Genomic DNA, 20,182 nt, shown 5'->3' with positions numbered 1-20,182 from the left:
CTAAAAAGAGGGCATTTAATGGACTCTTAATGGCATTTAAATGGACTGCAGAGAAGTCTATTACTTATATATTTTTTGATAATTTTCAACTTTTTCCACAAAATAAATTTATAAAAAATATTAAAAATATTTTCGGATCTTTGTTCTGTTCAAAAACCATCCCAATTTCGAATAGGTACGATACGGAATTTTTAAGGCACTCTAGTAGAGGAAGCCTGTAGAACATGAGCAATCAATTTCAACTCTCTCTCACACAGAGTGGCTTAGCAGTAAAGGGCCACTTGTGGAAATTGAAACAGAAAATTATAAAAAAAAAAATAATCCACTTTTAAGTCATTAAGAGACCTTCAAATCGTGAGCCAAATTTAATATGTATTAATATTTAACTATTTAACATATTTTATAAATTTTTTGCATATTTATTGCCATTAAAATTGCAATGATTCCCTAGTCGGTCATGTCCGTATTCCTTTCCCAAGTTTCACAAAAAAATATTAAAAAAAATAACAGGCAGAGCAAAGCGCATTAAAACGGGTCATATTTGCCGCCACTCCATCCGGGTGTACCGTAGCCCCTCTTCCCTTTTCCGTCTTCCTCTGGCTCCCCTCTCCCACTTGGCTTAGCTTATTTATGTCACAAATATGAGCAGGCGCGTACGCAATGCCACGGCTGGATGGACTTGCCTTGGTTGGCTGGCCTCTCCCTGCCCCCTCCCTGCCCCTCCCCATCTCTCTGTCTCTGCCACCTAATCACTCCGCCACCTGGCTGCCCTCGGCCGCTGTCGTTGTCGCTGCCACTGCCCCTGCCACTTCCACTACCGCTGCCACTGCCGTGTGCCGCCACCACTTTGCATGCATCGCTGCGTGTTTGGCATATTTAACAAATTTTCGCAAAAATAATGTAACTCTCTCTCTCTCTCTCTCCGTCTCCCATGTAGAACTCTCGTTGTCGTTGTTTTTGGGTTCTGCGGTTGTTTTCATCACCGCACACATGTGGAATGGTGGGTGGGTAGGGCAAGAGGGGGGAGGCTGAAAGTGAGTGGCAAAATCTAATCAAGCGCTGCGGCAACAGCCACACCAGCAGCAGCAGCAGCAGCAGCATCACCATCAGCATGGACTCCCGCTCCCATCTCTCTACCCCTCGTCCTGCACATCCACACACATCGAAGCGCTTTTCAATAAGCCATACACACACACAGACACACCATGGGAAAGTCCCTTCCAACAAAACGCAATTTAACCTTATTGAAAATGCCCAAAAGGCTACGGCAGCAACCCAGTGCGCTTAGCAAAGGATAATACTAGGGGGGAAAAATATAGGGCAAATTTCATACGCGACGGATCTGCTAATAAAGTCGAAAAGTTGTTTCTAGAAAGCCAGTATTTTACCCGATAACAGTACAAGTCTTACTAGGAGAGAGAGAGAGAGAGAGAGAGCGGTGAAGAGAGTGTGGGAGATATTAAAACGCGACCATTACTGCTAAGCGACTCTGTGTAAGAGAGGTAAGGTGCGTGAAAGTATTAGAAAATTCCTCAATAAAAATGGATCAAAAGAACTCTTTCGAAATTGCTGATCAGTAGCAATTTCAGAGTCTTTCCTGCCGAAAAATCGGATTCCTAAAGTGGCATTTTTCTCTCATCTAACCTTTCCTTTTCGTATTCACTCGCACTCGTATATCGCCCTTCAAACATGCCTAATGAAATTTTTTTTAGTGCCGCGCCACCACACCTTCTCCCTCGCTCCACCACACGAAGCCGCGGATCCGACGGATCCCATTGGAATGCATTATTAAATTTAATTTCGAGCTGCCAAGGGGTCGCCGACAAAATTATGGCAAATACTTTTGTGCTTGTATAAAATTTAAATTTTAATCGCCAGCAAACGGTGAAGCCATGAAGCCCCTCAAAATGTTCTTCGACTTCAGGACTTTCGGCAGAGTTTTTTCTTTTTTGTATTCAATTTTTTTGGGGAGAAGTCTTGACGTGGGCTGCCGTCTCGACGAGTGCTTTTGAGTGGGCGTGAAGGCTGAAGAGTCGAAAATTTCAAAGCGATGAAAGATATTCAAAAGCGGGGAATACAGTTTTTTGGGGTACAATTTTGCACCAACTAATTCTAAAAACATATTGCAAATAATTGCCGTTCTCTGTTCTTTTAGAAAACGATTCTAACTTTGAGAAAATAAAATTTCAATCTAGCATTAAAAATGGAATACAAATAAAAGACTATGATAGAGGCTTTTACCCGCGTTCTAATATGAATTTTATATGTATTTTATGTTCGCCCTATTCGGACCCCCACTGCATCGCTCTCGACGAACCCCCTCGCTTTTCATAAGCGGATGCTGCTCGGTTCTCACTTTTCCAATGCCATCTTTTGTATAAAATTTGGGTTTTCTTTTTTCAAGGGAGTTTTTTTCCCCTGTTCCTTTAGAATACCCTACAAATATAGATATGGTATTTCCATTTTTTAAAGCAATTTATGTGGCCCCAAGGCATAGATAATTTCAGAATATATATTTGACTAAAATGAACCACCAATCATCCGTTCCCTCGCAAACTCTCACTCTCAGAGATCTTCCCTCACGGAGTAGCTTAGCAGGCGGCTTATAAAGTGGTCAGAGGAAGGATTCTATGAAATGCCAAGCGTTAAGTTTTCAAGGGATACATTTAAAATAATTTTTATCGCACTTTAAAATCATATTCTAAAAATTATTAATTTGACTTATTTTTCCATAATTTTCCATCCCACATAAAAGAGTATCTTAAGCGTTGCCATACTTTCTTTCTGTCCGTTTCTCGTATTTTTATCTCTCTCTCTCTCTCTTTTCACTCTTGCATATCCTTCATCGCCTTGTCCCTTGGCCACATTTTGGCGTTACAGCCATTCAAGTTTTTTTTCCCTCTCTCGTATATTTTTTTGTGGATTGCATAAACGAAATTTACATTTTAATTGCATAGAAATTGTGTGGCTTTGTGTTTAATCTATTTCCTTCCTCCGAAAAATATTGAATATCAAATGGGAGTTGGTGGAAGAGTAGAGGAATAACAAGGACATGCATATATATCAAATATAATTGCACACAAAAAAAACACAAGGAAAGGGAACTTTTGGCGAATAAATTTCCATTAGGAAGCTCTTCGGTTCGCCCAACTAAGAAAGAAATAAATTCCAACACCCCTCAATAAAAGGCACAAAGGACGAAACCAATTTCAACAAAACTTGCGGCTCATTTATCAACTCTCGAACGGTATGGCAGGGAGGGGATGGGGCTCTGGGGGGATGGATGGACAATAGTTCGTACAGGTTAATAAATCGATATGACATGAAAGCCACAGAAATGTCCTCCAGAAGCAGCAGCAGCAGCAGCAGCAGCAAGCCAATAAAATGAGCCGCACACAAAAAAAAAATTAAGGCCCAAGGAAGAACTACAAGAGAAACATAAATTTTCATGTTGAGGCAATAAAAAGGACATGTTTTTTTTTTGTGTGTGTCCTTCTCCAACAACAACATAATCACGAGCATAAAAATAAGGCAAGAAGCGGCAGGGAGAAAGAGAGAGAAGTACTTTGAAAATTATTTGCATTTTTACACACACAGACACACACACTTTTTTTGGGGGTCAAGCGAAGGACACAAACGACGAAAAGCGTACGAGAGAAATATGAATGGATGTCCATTATAGTGCTCCTCCTCCTTTAACCCATATGCATGGATGTGTGTGTGTCTGTGGGGTTAAAAGTTTTTGATTTGAACAATGCGTATGTGTGTGTGTGTGTGGGGTGTAACTGTGATAATGGGTTTCTGTGTCGAAGAACTTTCAACTTCCTTTATTGTATTTTATGGTTCTCGCTTTTTTTTGGGGTGGTTCCTTTTTATGATGTTTTTCCTTTATTTTTTTCGGGACTGAGGGATGTGTGTGCTGTTTATGGAAGGGTATGTGTACACAAGTAGTTTCAGTTTGATTATGATAATAATACTCGCATCTACATGAGAGGTGGGGGCATAGAAGGCATAGAGGGTTCAGAGAGCGAGCGAGCGGCGTTCTTTAGATGGCTGTAAGCGAGCAATTTCTATCAATATTATATGTAAATTATGCAAATCCAGTTTGGAGCCTCAACCGAGTAGAGCTCAAAGGACAGATAATAAAGAAACAATGCAATTCGATTCGATGCTTTATGGATATGAAATGGGGAAAAAAACGGAACCCAAAAAGGTTCAAAAAAATATAAAGCAGATATTGGGAGACTTTTAATCGAAATTTGAGCAGAAAAATGGAAACCAAGACAATATAAAGAGTAAAATAATGAGTAATGCCCATACATCGCAAAGGTTTTATATTTTATACATTATCATTTAAAAGTCGTCTAAAACCAATTACTCTTTAATTTTAAAAGCCTTTTGCAACACAATTTGTGCAAAGAATGCCCCCGCCATTATGCCTAACCGCATTCACAGCTGGCTGGGAAAGCCGTCACTCAGTTGGACATTCAGTCAGTCAGTCAGTCATTCAGTTGGCTTGGCAATCATTCAGTCAGTCCGTCAGAGTGTCACTCAAGCCCACAGATGCCAGGCAGGCTGGCAGGCTGGCAGGCCGGCAGGCAGTCAAGCTGTGGGACTGCATTTCCATCCAGAGTGTGCCACGAGTGCCAAGGTCTTGTCAGAAAAGATGCTGCGAAATGCGAATGGAAATGCTCTTTCCCTGACCCCCAAAGAACAACAGCCTCCTTCTCGCTCTCCCTCTGTTTGGCCGCAAACAAAGTGTGAAGTTATTTCACTAAAAACCAATTCATTTGCATAAAATGGCAACTAGCCCCAGAGACACCATTACGACGATCCCGAGGTGCCAGGGTCCCGGAGTCTATGAAACTGGGGCCGCCTTCTCTGGGCTGGCCCTCAGATTAGAGAATGCCATGGTTATGCCATCAGCCTCCTCGGCCCCTCCTCTAAATGGGTGTCGGAGCATCCCCTCCGACTGCTGCATCTGCATCTATGTGGGTAAATGGCACACACCTCCCCCCCGCCTCCCCCTTTTCGATGTGGAAATGCATTAGGCAGGGAAAAAAGAATTTTATGCGGGTCCAGTGTGTAGGCCAGGGGCCATAGGCAGTGTGGCTTTTGTGGCCAGGATTCAGGAGGCAGGATGCAGGACCAGGGCCAGGACTGGTCTGGCCTGGCCTGGCCTGGCTGCTGCATGCACATTTTTTGGGTCAAAGCAATTAAAGGTTATAAATTCTCGCTCTCTCTTTCTGTTTGCGAAAAATTACATTATTTTTTGTGTGAATTTCTTTTATTTTTTGTTTGGTTTTTGGTTAAATATTCTATATGCCCCAGTCACGTGCAGGGCAGGCCACGTGGGGCTGGCGAGGCAGTTCATTTAACGTTTAATTTAGCAGAAAATTAAAGACCAGTTAAAATTTGCATGGCAATTTGGCCAAAGAGATTTATGGAGTAACAAACGATAGTGATACGCAGGAGGGGGATAGAGGTCCATGGCAGGGAGGAGGACGGCTTGGCCTTTGATGTATGGATGGAACGTGTTAGAGATAGGACTATGCTATGGGAAGAGAGAGCTAGAGCTAAAGAGAGAGACAGAGAGAGAGAGAGAGAGAGATGTGTTAACACTTTGAATAGATGATAGAAGCAGGGGATTGGAGAAAGGATTAGAAAAAGTCTTCAGGAATCGATTGTATTTGCTATTAAAGTAGCCCTTGCCCTGACTGCTAAGCCACGCTGTGAAAGATAGTGCTGAAGAAAGAGAGAGAGAGAGAGGGGTAGATCGACAATTATTATTCGAATATTCTTTATAACTCTAAAACTGCATATTATGCCCATATTATACCCAAAGTTTCTTGAATTCCAGCAGATGATAGCTTTTTACTAATAAGCTACTCTGGGAGGAAACTGCTAAGCTACTCTGTGAAAGATAGTGTGAGAGAATGAGTGCTCGAGGCAGAGAAATCAGCCACTACTTCCCATTTTTCATTCCCAGAACTCAAACACTTTCCATTGCCCCAAAACCATAGGGAACTGCCATGCTACTCTGTAAAAGAGAGAAGCCACGGGAAATAGTTTTCCTCGACTGAATGTCAAAACTTTCATTCGCTTCGTGCTTTCACTAGTTCCCTTTTCAAACACTTTCATGGCCCAAAAACGAGTACAAATGTCCATCAAAACCTGTCATTCGGTTCTCAATCAGACATCTGCCATCTTTCTCTCTTCACATGTTTCTACACCCAAGACCCACGCACACAGCCAGAGGCACACACACACACACACAAGCACGAGGAAAATTAAGTGTAAAATATAAATTTTCACTTTTCTCATATCGAGAGGAAAGGACAATGTCCTTTTTTGGTACTGGTCGGTCGAGTGTATTAAACAGGAAAAGTGTCAGGCGGCCAAGCAACACGTGTATGTCATGGGACTCAACCCCACAAGAAGGACACCACACATTTAACATTTTTGCAGAGAAAAGCAGCCACGCCTCCTCTTTCTGCCTCTCTCCGTCTCTCTCTCTCTCTCTGCCGCTCTTTGGGCGTTAATAATGTTGAAGTCAAGTGTAAATTTGTGGCCAAGTGACGAGTGTGTGACTGTGGGTGTGTGTGCTGGACATTTCCAGGTGATATAAAGGCCAGAAACAAGGTTTTAAATATGTGTTTGCCAGCTGCTGTGTGTTTTTTTACGCTTTTCCGCTTTTTGTTTGGCATCCAACAGATAATGAAATGCAGAGCCGGAAATTGTGTGTGTGTAAGGAGAGGTTCGTGGCAGATTTCCATGCAATTGACATTAAAGTTTCAAAAGAGCCAAAATGCCATGCATTTTTGACATCAATTTGATCGCATATTCAACGGAAGCCAGGAGGCTATTTATTCGGTTTAAGAAGTTTATTTTATTTTCTCTGGCATTTTCTTAAATCTCTTAAATCCCTTAAAGGCTAGGCGACGCACGTTTCGAATTTGGTTTTTGGCAACAATAAAGACGACTTTTTGGGTCATGGGCAATTTGCTTAATGACAACATTTTCTTGGCAATTTGATGTCTCTCTATCTGCCCGACCTCCGCCCCCACAATCCCAGGCCCAATCCTCCGACGAATGCGAATGCGAATGCGAATGACGACGACGACGACGACGATGTGCGCCCAATAAATTGCTTTAATTACCCAATTTTAAAAGGCAGCAGAAGGAGGAGGCAGAAGGAGGCAGATGGCTGCAGATAGGCTGCTAGGCCAGAGATGCACGAGAGAGATACATTGTAATGTGAATGTAAGGCAATTTGGTCAGCGCACCTTGAACAGGCGAGCGGAGTCCTGGCCAACTCCTGCGACAAGGTAGATAACACTCAACATCAACAGACCATCAATAAGAGAGTGCCACAGGATGGGGAGAAGGAGAGGTCGCAGCCAGACACCGTACAGCGTACACGACAGGTGACTGAGCAACAACTGAAGCTGAGAATTGATAGAGATGGCACTGGGATAAGATCATCGTACCTGGGCGGGAATTTTAATGAAGATACAAAGATATTGGATGCTTCGGGGGGCTTCTGGGCTTTCCTTTGCCTGTGATCGCAGCAGGGCTGCCTATTCGGCTTCGTTCGGTCTGTTTCGGTCCCGAGAGTGCAATAACAAAGTACAAAGACTTTGGCGATGCACACAACCATTTCGATGTCATGCAGAACACGACTCAAAAACGGACTGATTAGACACACAAATAAAGGATATGCCACATCGAGTAGATCCCATGAAAATTTCCATTACGAGTCATACCAATATTTCAGATACTTATGTAATATTTACTTATGTGAGCGAGTATTTCATCAAGTATTTCAATTGTCTAATCATCGTACTACATAAATATATCAATAAATTGCAAATACAATTAGCTCCCATTATCATCATCAAATTGATCAAAATGGTCATAAAAAAAACCCCTAATCGATCCTTTACTACCCAAGAATTCAACAATAAAGTCACGCTCCCATCTCTAGCCAGAGCATGCCTCGGAGCAGTGCAAGGAGCAGGAGTATACGACCATAAGTGGAAAGGAAGGTGGTGTATGTGGAGTACGTTTTCGACTCCTACCTGGCACCGAATACGGTGATGGATGCGACGATGGCAGCCAATATGCTGAATTTATTGGCGGATAGGATTTATGCGTGCCGTGGTGTGGCCTTCTTGCCCCCGTGCCACAGCCAGTGCCACAGCCAGTGCCAGTGCCAGATACTGAGGCTGACGCGAACGTGAACGCTGACGCTGTTGCTGGCGATGACGACGACGATGATGATGATGGGGTCGTGGAGAAAACTGGCAAGGACAATGCAGCTGCAATGTCGATATTATTGGATAAATTCCCAATTACTGACGATAATTGACTGGCGCTGTTGCTGATGATGATGGCTACATTCTCAGGTTCCTCCGACTCTCCAGAAGTGGTGTATATTCCTCCTCCTCCTCCTCCTCCTGATGCTGCTAGTGTTGTTGGTTCGGCTGTTCCGTTTACGCCTTCGCATTCGATGAATACTTCTCCTGCGGCTCTGCCTTCGGCTGATTTTTGGCTATTTACGAAACCGATTGCAGCTGAATTATTTATCATGTCAGATGATGATGACAACGACAACGTTGCCGGAACGAAGAAGAGAGAATTCTTGAAAATATTTCACACTTATGCACACACACACACATCCACAAACAGTCAACACACACACACAGATACACACACACACACACACAGAGAGAAAAAAAAAAGATATATATCAGAGAGCGTTAAAAACAAGAACAAGAATCGATTGAGTGGAGTGGAAAATTCAATAAGTAAATATCATAAATATTAAACACGACGGAATATACTACGGACGTAATACGGAATACGGGATATGTATTCAACTCAATTATCATCCAGTTAACACTTCTCAGACGCTGGGCTTGTGTACTGCTGTACGGTTGTTGTTGTTGTTTTTTCTTTTTTTCTTTATATTTTTTATATCAATATTTTTTAAAGAACACGCAACGTTTTTTTAATCATTAAATATTTCTCTTTTGGTCTCTTTCTTTTATTTATTTTTTAGCCACGCACAATTAAATATATATTCAAGTTTTTTTACTTTTGAAACGTTTAACGTACAACAATCAGATATACGAATATATATGGAACACAAATGGTTATAGTTTTATAAACAATCAAGTATTGTGAGTCTTTTTTTCTTCTTTTAGTTTGGCTTTTTTCGCACTTTTCAGCGTGTGATTTCTGTTTGAGTTTCAATCAATTGCTGGCATCGAGAGTTCGTTCGCTCGTTCGCTCGTTCCCTGTGAGTGCTGCAATTGATGCCGGCTGCAGTCGTCGTCCTCTGCTTTTATAGATTCGTTAATTCAATCTACTAATTATAGTTGTTATACAAAGAATTGGCTGGCGCTTGACCGATCGTATCGCTTCAGATTGAGGCATGCGGCCGGCATTTACTTTGATTGTAGTTTTTTTTTTCCTTTTTTTTGGGAGGAGGAAGAGGTAGATATGGCTTGCTCTTTTACAGGGTGGCTTTGCTTTCCCTAGCTTGGATCGTTTCTTATATATTTTAGAACATTTTCCGCCTTTTTTTTTAGGATTTTATTTAAGTTATATCAGTAACTGATTGTAAAACTTATTCTAACATAGATCTTAGTAGTGCTGGCTACCAAGGCCATGGACCGTATTTATATGGATTTTTTTCTAATTTTGTATTATTTATTTCCTTGACTTTTTTATGAAAATGTCTGGAACATCACTGGAAGTGAACAAACAGATGCCCAAGAATCCAAAGATCTTACTCTTTCAATAATAAAAAGTGTAACCAGACTGATCCATCTATTTGTCTATTAATTTCATTAATTCCATGTACTTTTGTAGCCCAAATTGTTCTGTAGTTCGTGTGCATAGGACCCATTTCCAGTACAAAACTTCCCCTTAGAAAATAAACCCACACTCACATTCATGGATCTTTTCCTTCCAAAAAAAAACTCCCGTTTAAACACCCTGTAGGTGGCAGGACAGGCTGTTGTGTTGTATTTTCCACTGTAGTACAGTATGTACTCTTTTTGTCACTTCACTTTCACAGCCGGCGGCCCATCAGCGATGTCTGGCTGTCTGCCTGCCTGTCTGTCTGTCTCCTCGTCGTTTCACGGTGATTTAAATAAATTCTTTTGTATTCAAAGGTTTTTTTCTTCCTTTTGTTATTTTGGTTCTTTTGGTATTTTGCGTATTGGCAAAACTCGAATCACTAAAAATAAATTGACATCAATCAGAGACGGAGAGAGAGAGAGAGAGGCTGGGCTGGGCTGGGCGGAGGCGACACCGATGGCAACTAATTAAGCAACGTCACACATGCAACATCCATTAATGAAAAGGCAACAAATGGAGACCGAACCGAACCGAAACGAAGGATGAATGTACAGAGAGATTCCGAATTGTTACATTTGGTATTTAAATACCAAACAATAGACGCGAGAAAAAACGCGAAAAGAGAAATTGGAATTCTAGCACGTAAATCGAGAACCGAGGGGAAATAATAAATCAAGTAGATTGTGGATTGGGTGTCTCGTCGTCTCGTCGTCTCGTCGTCTCTCGATTCGAACTGATTGACGTCGGAGCTGCAACTAAACGTTGCCGCTGCCATGGACCATGGAAATATCACACATCGCATCGCATCCCATCTCATTCCATCTCTCTACGGAATGGTGGATCTCCTCTCAATCTAGATCTAGATCTCGTGAGGAAATACTTGCAAAAACTTGTTTCGAAATATAGTTCGCTCTTTCAAATGACTCTTAATGTGGCTTTAGTTTTGTTTAGTTTTTTTATTCAGCTCTGAATTTGAGATGTGTGTGTGTGTGCAAATATTCTCTTGGCTCATTCGCACCTCCTCCACTAATGGTTGTTGCTTTTGCTGTTGTTGTTGTTGTTATTTTTTTGCGGTCGCTAATGAGTTAATTAACACATTTTTGTGCTGTGCTCTGCCAGTTTTGTTGCTCACAAAGAAGTTGACTCTGAGCCGTGGCTCAGCAGCGATGCGTGTGTGGATCTCTTGGCTAAATGGAAATAGAACGCAGGTGGAGGGAGTTCTGTGTGTGTGTGCATGTTGGAAAAGCGGAAAATGGAGTGACGCAAATGGAAAAGTGAGACGCACAAGTGGGCGAGCAGAAAGCCTGTACAAAGAGCGGAAAAATGTTGAAGGGAAAACTCAAAATGAAGCCTAAATAATATACCAGAAACAGGGGAAGAGTTTCAGCGCTTCAGAGTCCCTCTTTAGGTGAAAAACGAAACTGTAGAATCATAAATAATGATTAAAAGTAGTTATCGATTCAATATTATAGCCAGAATTAATAGGAAAAGACCTTCTAGGCTCTTTGAACACCTGGTTTTCGAACATTTTGAATTCTAGCGCAACTCATTTTCGAGTATTTGGTTTCAGAGGGCATAAAAAGATCAAATTTCGATAAATAGAAATAGGTACTCAAGGTATCTTAGTGTCGAGGTACGTGTGCCGCGATTCAAACACTCCGACTGGCTTTTACCAGGTAACGTAAGGATTATAAGCATAAAAATCTTTAAATTTTTATTTTTACGAGTAATGATTTAAAATTGAACTTTATCTTCAATTTGTATTGAAAAAATTTTAAAAAAATCCAAAATTATTTCCAAGAAAATTCGTAAAATCCATCCCGATCCAGGAGACCTCTTTGCAAAATAGTGTTCCCTTTTTCCATGTCTTATTAGTGATCTCTGGTTTTCTAGAAGAACCTACGTTCCTCCTCGATTTCTTCAAGTATTTCCATCCCAAGAAAAAGTTCCCATTATTCACCGAAACTCCGAAAACTTATTTGGTAACAGCACCCACTGCATAGTTTATATATAATTTCGCGTATCGTGTGTTTACACTCCACAAGCAACTTTCACCTTCTCCTTGACTTGACATCATCAGTCTTCATTGATTTCCATGCCACACACACCACACACACACACACACACGAGAAGGAGAACAAGAAATGCAAATACCATATGTAATTTGCTCAAGGTTTCGTCTACTTCCGCCGGGTACAAGTACAAGTCTTTTTTCCCGCTGTAATTTCTTGGCACATTTTGCATTTCAACGCCGCCCAACACTCTGCTCTGTGCCCTGCCCCCTGCCGCCTGTGGCCCTGCCCTGCCCTGCACTGCCATATATAATGGCTAATTTGAATTTTTATCATGTTTACAAGCAAACAATACGTGCATCATCATCATCATCATCATATTCGTCGTAGTTGAAAGTAGGAGAGATACAAGGAGGTACGCCCACCCACATTGGACATGTGTGGAGGGGGGGGGAGGGGTGGTAGGTGGTACATCGTGGCTTCTGTTGTTCATGTTGACGCCGGGGAAAAACCTCGCACAACATTTGCATATCGATTTCATATGCAGTGAGGAAAAATTCATATGTTTTCGCGACTTTTTCCAACAACAACAACAGAGCTCCAGCTCTCTCTCTCCTTCACTGCTGCGACTCTGCTGCAAAGCAAATGCAATCCATGTGTATTTTTTGGTCGTACTTCTCTCCTGCTCCAAAAAAAATTGTGTGAAATAAACATGAAGATGTTTACTCCACACTAATTTATTTTCAAGAAGTACTCTTCGATTATCTGGCAGGGATTTGTACGATATTTATGGATCGATTCATCCAATTCGAACCCATAATCCCTCATGTGTATATCCCCTGTACCGATACACTTTTTCCCCATTTTCATCCTGCAGCAACCGTAAAGGAAATTGTAGATTATTTGCAAATTTAATAAGGCCCCCCCCATCCCTTCACCCTGCTCCTTCATTCCATCCTGCAAATGGGGAAACTTGACATCGTCTCTGGGTCTCACATTTCCCTGACAGCTTTCCCCCCCCTTAGCTGTAGGTGGAGGGGACTGAAGCTCGTTCGTTGTCTGTTTTGAAGTTTGCCTGCATGTAAATTGCTCTGATTACCACGTTGCAGTTTTCCTGCACCCTCCAGCCCCTCCGGCCCCCTCGCAACTCTTCATTTCCACCATTCTGTGTCTCCTTTTCTCACTTTTGCTTACTCATTTGATTCCGTTGTCTCTCGTCCCTCGTCTTCTCTGCTCTGCCATGCCTTTTACTTAACCAAATGCAAATCGCTGTTATTACTGCACTTTCCTTTGCCTTAGTGGATCCCCTACACCTCCACCTCCACCTCCTGCTCCTTTCTTTTGCCTTTGTTCCGTTTAAAACACTTGAAGTATTTATGTGCTCCTTCCTGTCCTGCTGCTCCAGGGTCAGAGGAGCTATGGAGTCGCAAAGTGTCATAAAATTTGAATGCAACTTGCCTTTTTTTTGCTTCTTGCAACAATTTGAGTGGAAATGAGAAGTCATTTGTTGGGTATTTATTGTGTGTTCGGGAAGGAAAGGAAGGTTTGTTGTGGCTCTTTGGAAGAGGTGGGTTCCTGTCAACAGTTCTACTTTTGATGATAGATCATGGGTAAACAAATCATTGGGGACTCATTTGAATTGATTAACTTTTTTTTGAGATACACCCAGAGAAAAAACAGGGGTACAATTTGAATTTTTAAAATTAAATTTAAAAATATATAAAAAAATTTCAACAGAGAATAGAAAAAAGTAAGGTATTCTCACTTACATTTTTATATTGATATGAGAAATTGTTTAAAATGATATAAAATATATTTCATATTTAAAATAAATCCGATGAAAATTATTTCCTACAAATATTTTGAAATTGTATTTTTTACATTTACTTTTATTTATTTATTTTTAATTTATATTTATTTTTTTTATACATTATGCACTTTTATATTTTTTATTTTTTTATATATTTTTATTAATATTTTTTGAATACATTTTTCTTAAAATTTGTTTGATATATTTTTAGATCAATTTATTAATATTAATATTAATTTATATATTTCTTTTTATAATTTATTATTTACTATATATTTATTTTGTTTTATTTATATTTAGATTAGATTTAGATTTATATATAAATCAAACAATCAAACAACAACCAAATTTTTAGTATCATTTGAGTGTTTCTTTTTCTCCGAGTGTAGCTTCAAAAAGTTTGTGGAATGGACAGCTGTCAGTTAATTAATCCTACAAAATGGATTGTCTTACATGGAATGTTGAGTAGATTTTAAAGCAGTCTGCGGAGCACTGAAATTCAATGCATAAATTGTTACCCAAAAGCAACCCCACACACATCTACAGATGGTATGTTTTATTGAATACTTTTTCTTTGGAAAAACCATTATTACAACCATTTTGGAGCATCGATATATCTCGTGTTATTTCTGGATAGGCTGCTGCTTCTGCTGCTGCTGCTTCCCACGCTGACGACACTCAAGCCTTTTGCTTAAGAACATCCCCAACCCCCCCCGCCCCACATATAAAAGCACTTTTAAAAATGTCTAAAGAAGAAGGCCAAGCCTGCTGTCTCTCTCTCTCTCTCTCTGTCTGCCAGGAATAACAATAGCAATGCCAAAGAACGTGGGAGCCCCGAGCCCAAGGAAAAACCAATCAAAGGCTCTGTCCTCTTTAGCATTGCTGCCTGCCAAAAAGTATGCAACACTTTTGCGAAACTCCACCCAAAGGAGGGGGGGAATGGAGATCGAAAGAAGAGAGCAAGAATAAAAAGTGGAGCCAAAACCAGGAAACAAAACTCGGCGACTCACTCAAGCATTTTATTAAATTGCCACCTTCCGTTTGTTGTTACGTTGAGACGACGACGACGACGATGACGACGACTCCTTCGACTCCTCCGACGACTGTCTTTTTCTATATCCAGTTTTTCGATTTCTAGGCAGACTACCCTCCCCCCTACACCACCGACCTCCTCTGGCGGTAAACCAACAACGTTGCAAAAAATGAAAAAATATATTTCTGCCATCTTTTTTACCCCACCCCTCCCCCCATTATATCGTTTCCGCTGTTGGCCCACGAAAAACTTTTCTGTCAGCTGTTTTGTTGCTGCCTCTTTGGAGGTTAAAGTGCCAAATCACGAAACAAGCAGCAACATTTCTGAGTCTAGTTTGGGGTCTAAAGAAGAGGGATATTGAATTGCAATTTTTGGCTGTGGTGCTGCACGGTTCGAGGCGTCTCTATAATGCGCCAAATGTTGGATGGAGTCCAAAAACTTAAATTTGCATTGAATTTTAGTTTTAGGCGCAATGCGGGCGGTGGCAGCCAGCAAAAAAGGCTTATCTGAAATTGAAAATTCAACACACACATACAGACAGTACATACTATACGGACACGCCCACTTCTGATCAGGGAGTGGTGGACTAGGAAATACCCTAGAATGTGTAGGGGATCAATAATTAAGAGAGCTCTACCGTAACAGGGTGTTCGAAACTCTTTCGGCAACGTTTGAAAAACGGATGGTCCTCGAAAGAGAGCAGATGTGGGGATGACACCACCTACCGTCCATGATTATGATTTTTTAAAGCTGATCGAACCTACTCAAGCACGATCGCAATCAAATTTGTTGGACCTTCCTGTTCGAACACTGCAATTATTTTTTCCCACTCTTTTTCTGGTATATTTTGGTACAGTTTTAGTTAGTATTTTACCATATATTTGAAAGTGAAATCGATAAAGTTTTAATGTATAAACTTCCGTTTATAATGAGCTGAATCTCCCTGCTCTGTATTTTCCGCTTTTACCCGCCATGTAAGCCACACCCCGTTTGGAAAACTATCATTTTCATCATTAGAAAAAACACCCAATAAAATAGAAATAGAAAAAACAACCCAAAAATTAGTTAAGCAAACCCACACGCACACACACTGACACAGAGAGCTAAACCCACACTGACACAGAGAGAAAGTGCCGAAAATTATTAAGCATACGCCATGTTGTACAAGGGTAATTACATATAGCTGCAGGGCCCCCGGGACATGAGAACCGGAAGAGGGCCGAAGCGGCAGACAGGGACAGAGACAGAGTGGGCGTGGATGTGGTTGGCGGTGGCTTTGGCGGGGGGATTGTATTATTACTGACTTGGCAGGAAGCCGCGCAATGTCAGGGAAATTTTTTTTTTTTTTTTTTTTTTGGTTTTTTTTACAACTTGTTAACAATAAACGCCGCTAGAGGTCGCCCAATTAAAAATGGCATTCCCTCGCTCTACGCTATGCGCGCTCTCTATCTATCGCCACTCCCCCTCCGCCCACCCTCTCCTCTATCCCTGTGTGTCTGTGGGTAAAAGTCAACATTTTTGTGGTCACTTAAGCAGATTAATATCATGGGTATAATTAAAAGAAGCAAAACCCCGAAGCATGGACAGGATGGAGGAGAGAAGCTTCCTGCCCGGGCAGCAAAAATTAACATAAATTACGACAAAAATTTCGCCAACTTTTTTTTGTTCGTTTTTGTTAAACATTTTGCTGGCTCACATAATTGATGGTTTTTAATTAACTGCCAAGTGACCGACAACTGACAGCGCCAGAAAGTTCAGGACAAAAGGCAGCCGCCAAAGGGTGACAGACGGACAGAGACAGAGACAGAGCGACACCGAATAAATGAAAAGTTCAATGAAAAATCCGTTTAAAAATGTTGAAAAAACAATTCGGTTCGCACTCTTTGATTGGTTGGGACGGTACACTTCTACAGTTTCCCTTTTCCCCTTCTCTTACCTTCCAACTGGATGCCTTTTCTTTCCCACCTTCCCATTGCATGCTCTCCCTTTCCCACCTTCCCACTGGATGCCCTCCCCTCCTCCCGCCACTGCATGCTCTCCCTTTCCACCCACCTTTCTACCATTCTCTTCTGTGTTCCACTCTTTCTTTTGGGCCATTGTGGACAATAAAAACTGTCAAAAAGTATTGCCCGCTTTTAGGCTGCCCGCGTTTTTTCCCGCACGAAATTTCCATAACAAAACTCGGTCGGAGATCGGTCACTCTCTGTCACATTCACTTTCTCTTTTGCGCTCTTTGTTCTGTCAGCTGTTTGAATTTCTATATTCTATATTTTCCTTTCATACGTGGAATGTTTTCCAAAACCTAATTCCACCAGACATTTGAGGAAATGCATAAACAAAAGTTTAGCATAAAATAAAAATTGCCAAAAATGTTCTCCCAATCTTTTTGTAGAGAATTTTTTTGAAATTTATTCCATAAAATAAATAAACATTCTCTCACAGGAAAATCTATTTCCAAAGAACTTTAAACATTTTTGACTCTAAAGGAAATCAAAATAGGAAATGGAAAATCAATTTTCAAAACACTTTCTCTTTGGGCGATGTGTCGGTGCCACCGTAACCCCAATTTATATTTTTTTCTGTGGCACAGCACAGACACATCCACGCACACACCGACACATTTCTCACGCCCCGCTGGTCACTTTGTGCCACGCGTTTTGTTGATTTGTTCCCAAATATTTTCGGGCTGCCCGCAGAAACGCATTTATTCACCGAATTTTGTGTATTTTTCTAGCAAAAAGAAAATATAAAAAAAAAAAAACTTACCATTGCGATTCTCACTATCGGCGGGCTTCATTTGAATGGGATGATACATCTGCAAGAAAAAAGAAGGCCGGAAATTAAGTGTGAAAAATATTGGCAAAATGTGGGGGAAATATTTTTGGCAGATTTTTCGAAACCATCAAAATGAAGCCTTTGTTCCTTTGCCTAGAGAGAGTAGAGAAAGGGAGAGAGATGGCGTTCGAAAGACTCTCGCCAGAATACAGATCAAAGATCATAACTACAGATATTTTGTCCTGCAATTGGGCAAATCCTTGCATGTTCAAAGCCCTCCACTTTCTCTTGTTAAAATCCAATCCCCAAAGGGCCGCGCCATTCTTCCATTTTAATCACATTTGAAATATTAGAGCGCAATATGCTCGGCATTCCACGCGCCAAAAAACGGACGAAGGACGCGATTAATTTACACAGCTTTAGACCGAAATGCAGTCACCGAAAACCCACTGCAGTTGAAGGCACAGAGACTGGGAGAGGGTTGTGCTTCACTTAAGCTGCATAATGAATGGAATGCGGGCAAGCAACGGGCAAAGGAGCCTCCGCCTAGCAGCAGCGCCACGACAGAGGAGGACGAACACAAAGCCTCTGCCTAAATCCTTGACAAAAGCCAAACACATTTATTCAGCGGTCGCTACAAACGGTCGCAGGACTCGGGCAAAGGATGGGGGGGGGGGAGGGAAGGTTGGAGGGTTGGTTCCCTCGGAAAAATCCTAAAATATGCGTTGGACTTTGCAGCGTGTTTTAAATGTAATTTTTCGCACACAACGTCTTCTAATTAAAACGAGCTTAAAGCTCGTCCTTTGCCACCACCGGCACGCCCCTTTTTTCCGCACACCAACACACCGAATGGGCACGAGGCCAACGCATTCGCAACACTGAGAGAAAATAGGGCATCAGCGAGACTCGTATATAGCAATCATGCACACGACATGTAATTAGTTTTTTGTATTTTTGGGCATTCTCTTTTGAATCAATCGCTTGGGCGTTTCAATCATCAATGTACAGTATATTCCCTATTCAAGATTAGATGCTAATAGATTTTCTCGCTCAGTGTAGAAATGGCCGCGTGACTTGCGGACACAAGCCCTCACGATGTGAATAGAGGAGTCACGTGTTCAGCCCTAGGACTGGGGAAGGACCTACCTACCGCGAGGCTAATGGCGCGTGATTTATTGGCAACAGGCGGTGAACGGCGAACGGGAGAACGACGACAGTCTACGCTAGAAGGCAATGTCCTTGTGCTTACCTTTCCCGGTGTACCACTGGCACCTGGACTGGCCGTAAATAATACACGCAACGCGACTGCTTACAAATTGCACTAGTCCAAGTCAACCATCGCCTCCTCCCCCTCGAAGCCTTCGTTTCATTTGCTTCTCTTTCGTTCCCACTTTGGGCTCGCTTCCTACTCTGCCCCATTCCTTCTTCTTATTTTGGCCAATTTATTTATAAGCAGGAAGTAGCAATTACCAGTCAAACACAGGCGGCATACACACCCACAACCCACGGAAGGGGTGTCCTCCGCCTGGGACTCCTTTTGCTCACTGTGTCAACTGGTTTCGTGGTTGACTGTTCTGGCGGCTTTCACCTAATTGGTTGAAATATCGCCGAGAACTGTTTTCTATTGGGGCAATTATCGGTTCGCCTGCACTTAATCAGCAGCCAAAAGTTGGGTCATGAAATGCAGGGCTTTCAGCGATAAATTATCGATGAAAATGAAATGAGAACGAGCTTTTATTTGATTCAAAAAAGATTGATAATAGAGTGACTTAAAAGATTTTGTTGGGAATAAAATTCATTTGGGAAATCCATTAGCAAGTGGTTTATCGTTGATCGATTTATTATCGATACATTTTAAGATATGCAAATCTTAAAAAAAAAAATGCTTTGCAAAACGATTTTCAAATTTAGAAATATAATAGCTGTTACAATTTACACATATTTAAGCTATTTAGTGTATCGATATTTCGATATATCCATCAATCACTCAAGCTTAAAGTCCGATTCATTCATAATTCTTAAATCAACTAATAAATAACAACAATAAATAATAAATAACAAGCCTGCCGTTCCTCCCAGTCAATTTTATATTTTTCCCATTCATTCTGGCCTTTTAGGTTATCTCCCCCATTGGTTTGTCAATACCAATCGAAAACCACCATCCCTTTCCACAGAAATTTCACCAATCAACATGAATAACCGAAAACATTTTCCGATAACAATCGCAAATTGTGCAAGAAAATTACAAGCCAGCGTCAAAGCCTGTCAGCCCGTCCAACGGAAAAAAAGGCAACCGGCAACCACAATCAAATGCAGCACGCACATGTCCCTGTTATCCTTCCGCTGCGTTGTCCCGTCATCGCCTGCTTCAAGCTCCTTCTTGTTGTACCCTTTTCGAGAGTATTACGATTTTCAGCAGACGTTTGAAATGCAGACAAATGGTCCATTAGAAAAAGTACCATAAAAAATACCAGTAAAATACTAGGAAGACAGGATTGAAAGAAACAGATCCTATCTTAGAATCTACGCAGAAAAAATACTGGAAAATATTGGTTGCCTTCATAACATACTTAAAATAGTCCAGAAAAATTCTAGAAAAAGACCGTTAAAATACTATGTGAATAACAAATAGAATTAGCAAAATCATCTTATAGAATCGATTTAGAAAAAATACCAGAAAAT

At 41.2% G+C, this 20,182-nt stretch overlaps 1 protein-coding gene across 5 annotated transcripts in view; it reads right to left on the bottom strand.

The window, feature by feature from the left end:
• LOC108162166 (CUGBP Elav-like family member 2) overlaps positions 1 to 20,182 on the bottom strand; it is a 141,633-nt gene that overhangs the window by 21,471 nt on the left and 99,980 nt on the right. For all 5 annotated transcript variants that reach the window (XR_004472882.1, XM_033393292.1, XM_017296758.2 and 2 more), the window contains one exon: positions 17,492 to 17,540. Coding sequence is in view for 4 of the 5 variants with exons in the window: in XM_033393292.1 (XP_033249183.1) it covers positions 17,492 to 17,540 (49 nt within the window). In the remaining variant the exon portion in view is untranslated. The remainder of the gene's footprint in view (positions 1 to 17,491; positions 17,541 to 20,182) is intronic.

The sequence above is a fragment of the Drosophila miranda genome, chromosome 4, assembly GCF_003369915.1.
Source record: "Drosophila miranda strain MSH22 chromosome 4, D.miranda_PacBio2.1, whole genome shotgun sequence".
Lineage (NCBI taxonomy): Eukaryota > Metazoa > Arthropoda > Insecta > Diptera > Drosophilidae > Drosophila > Drosophila miranda.
Note: the sequence above shows the minus strand (reverse complement) of the source record. Positions and strands in the feature narration are given on the sequence as shown.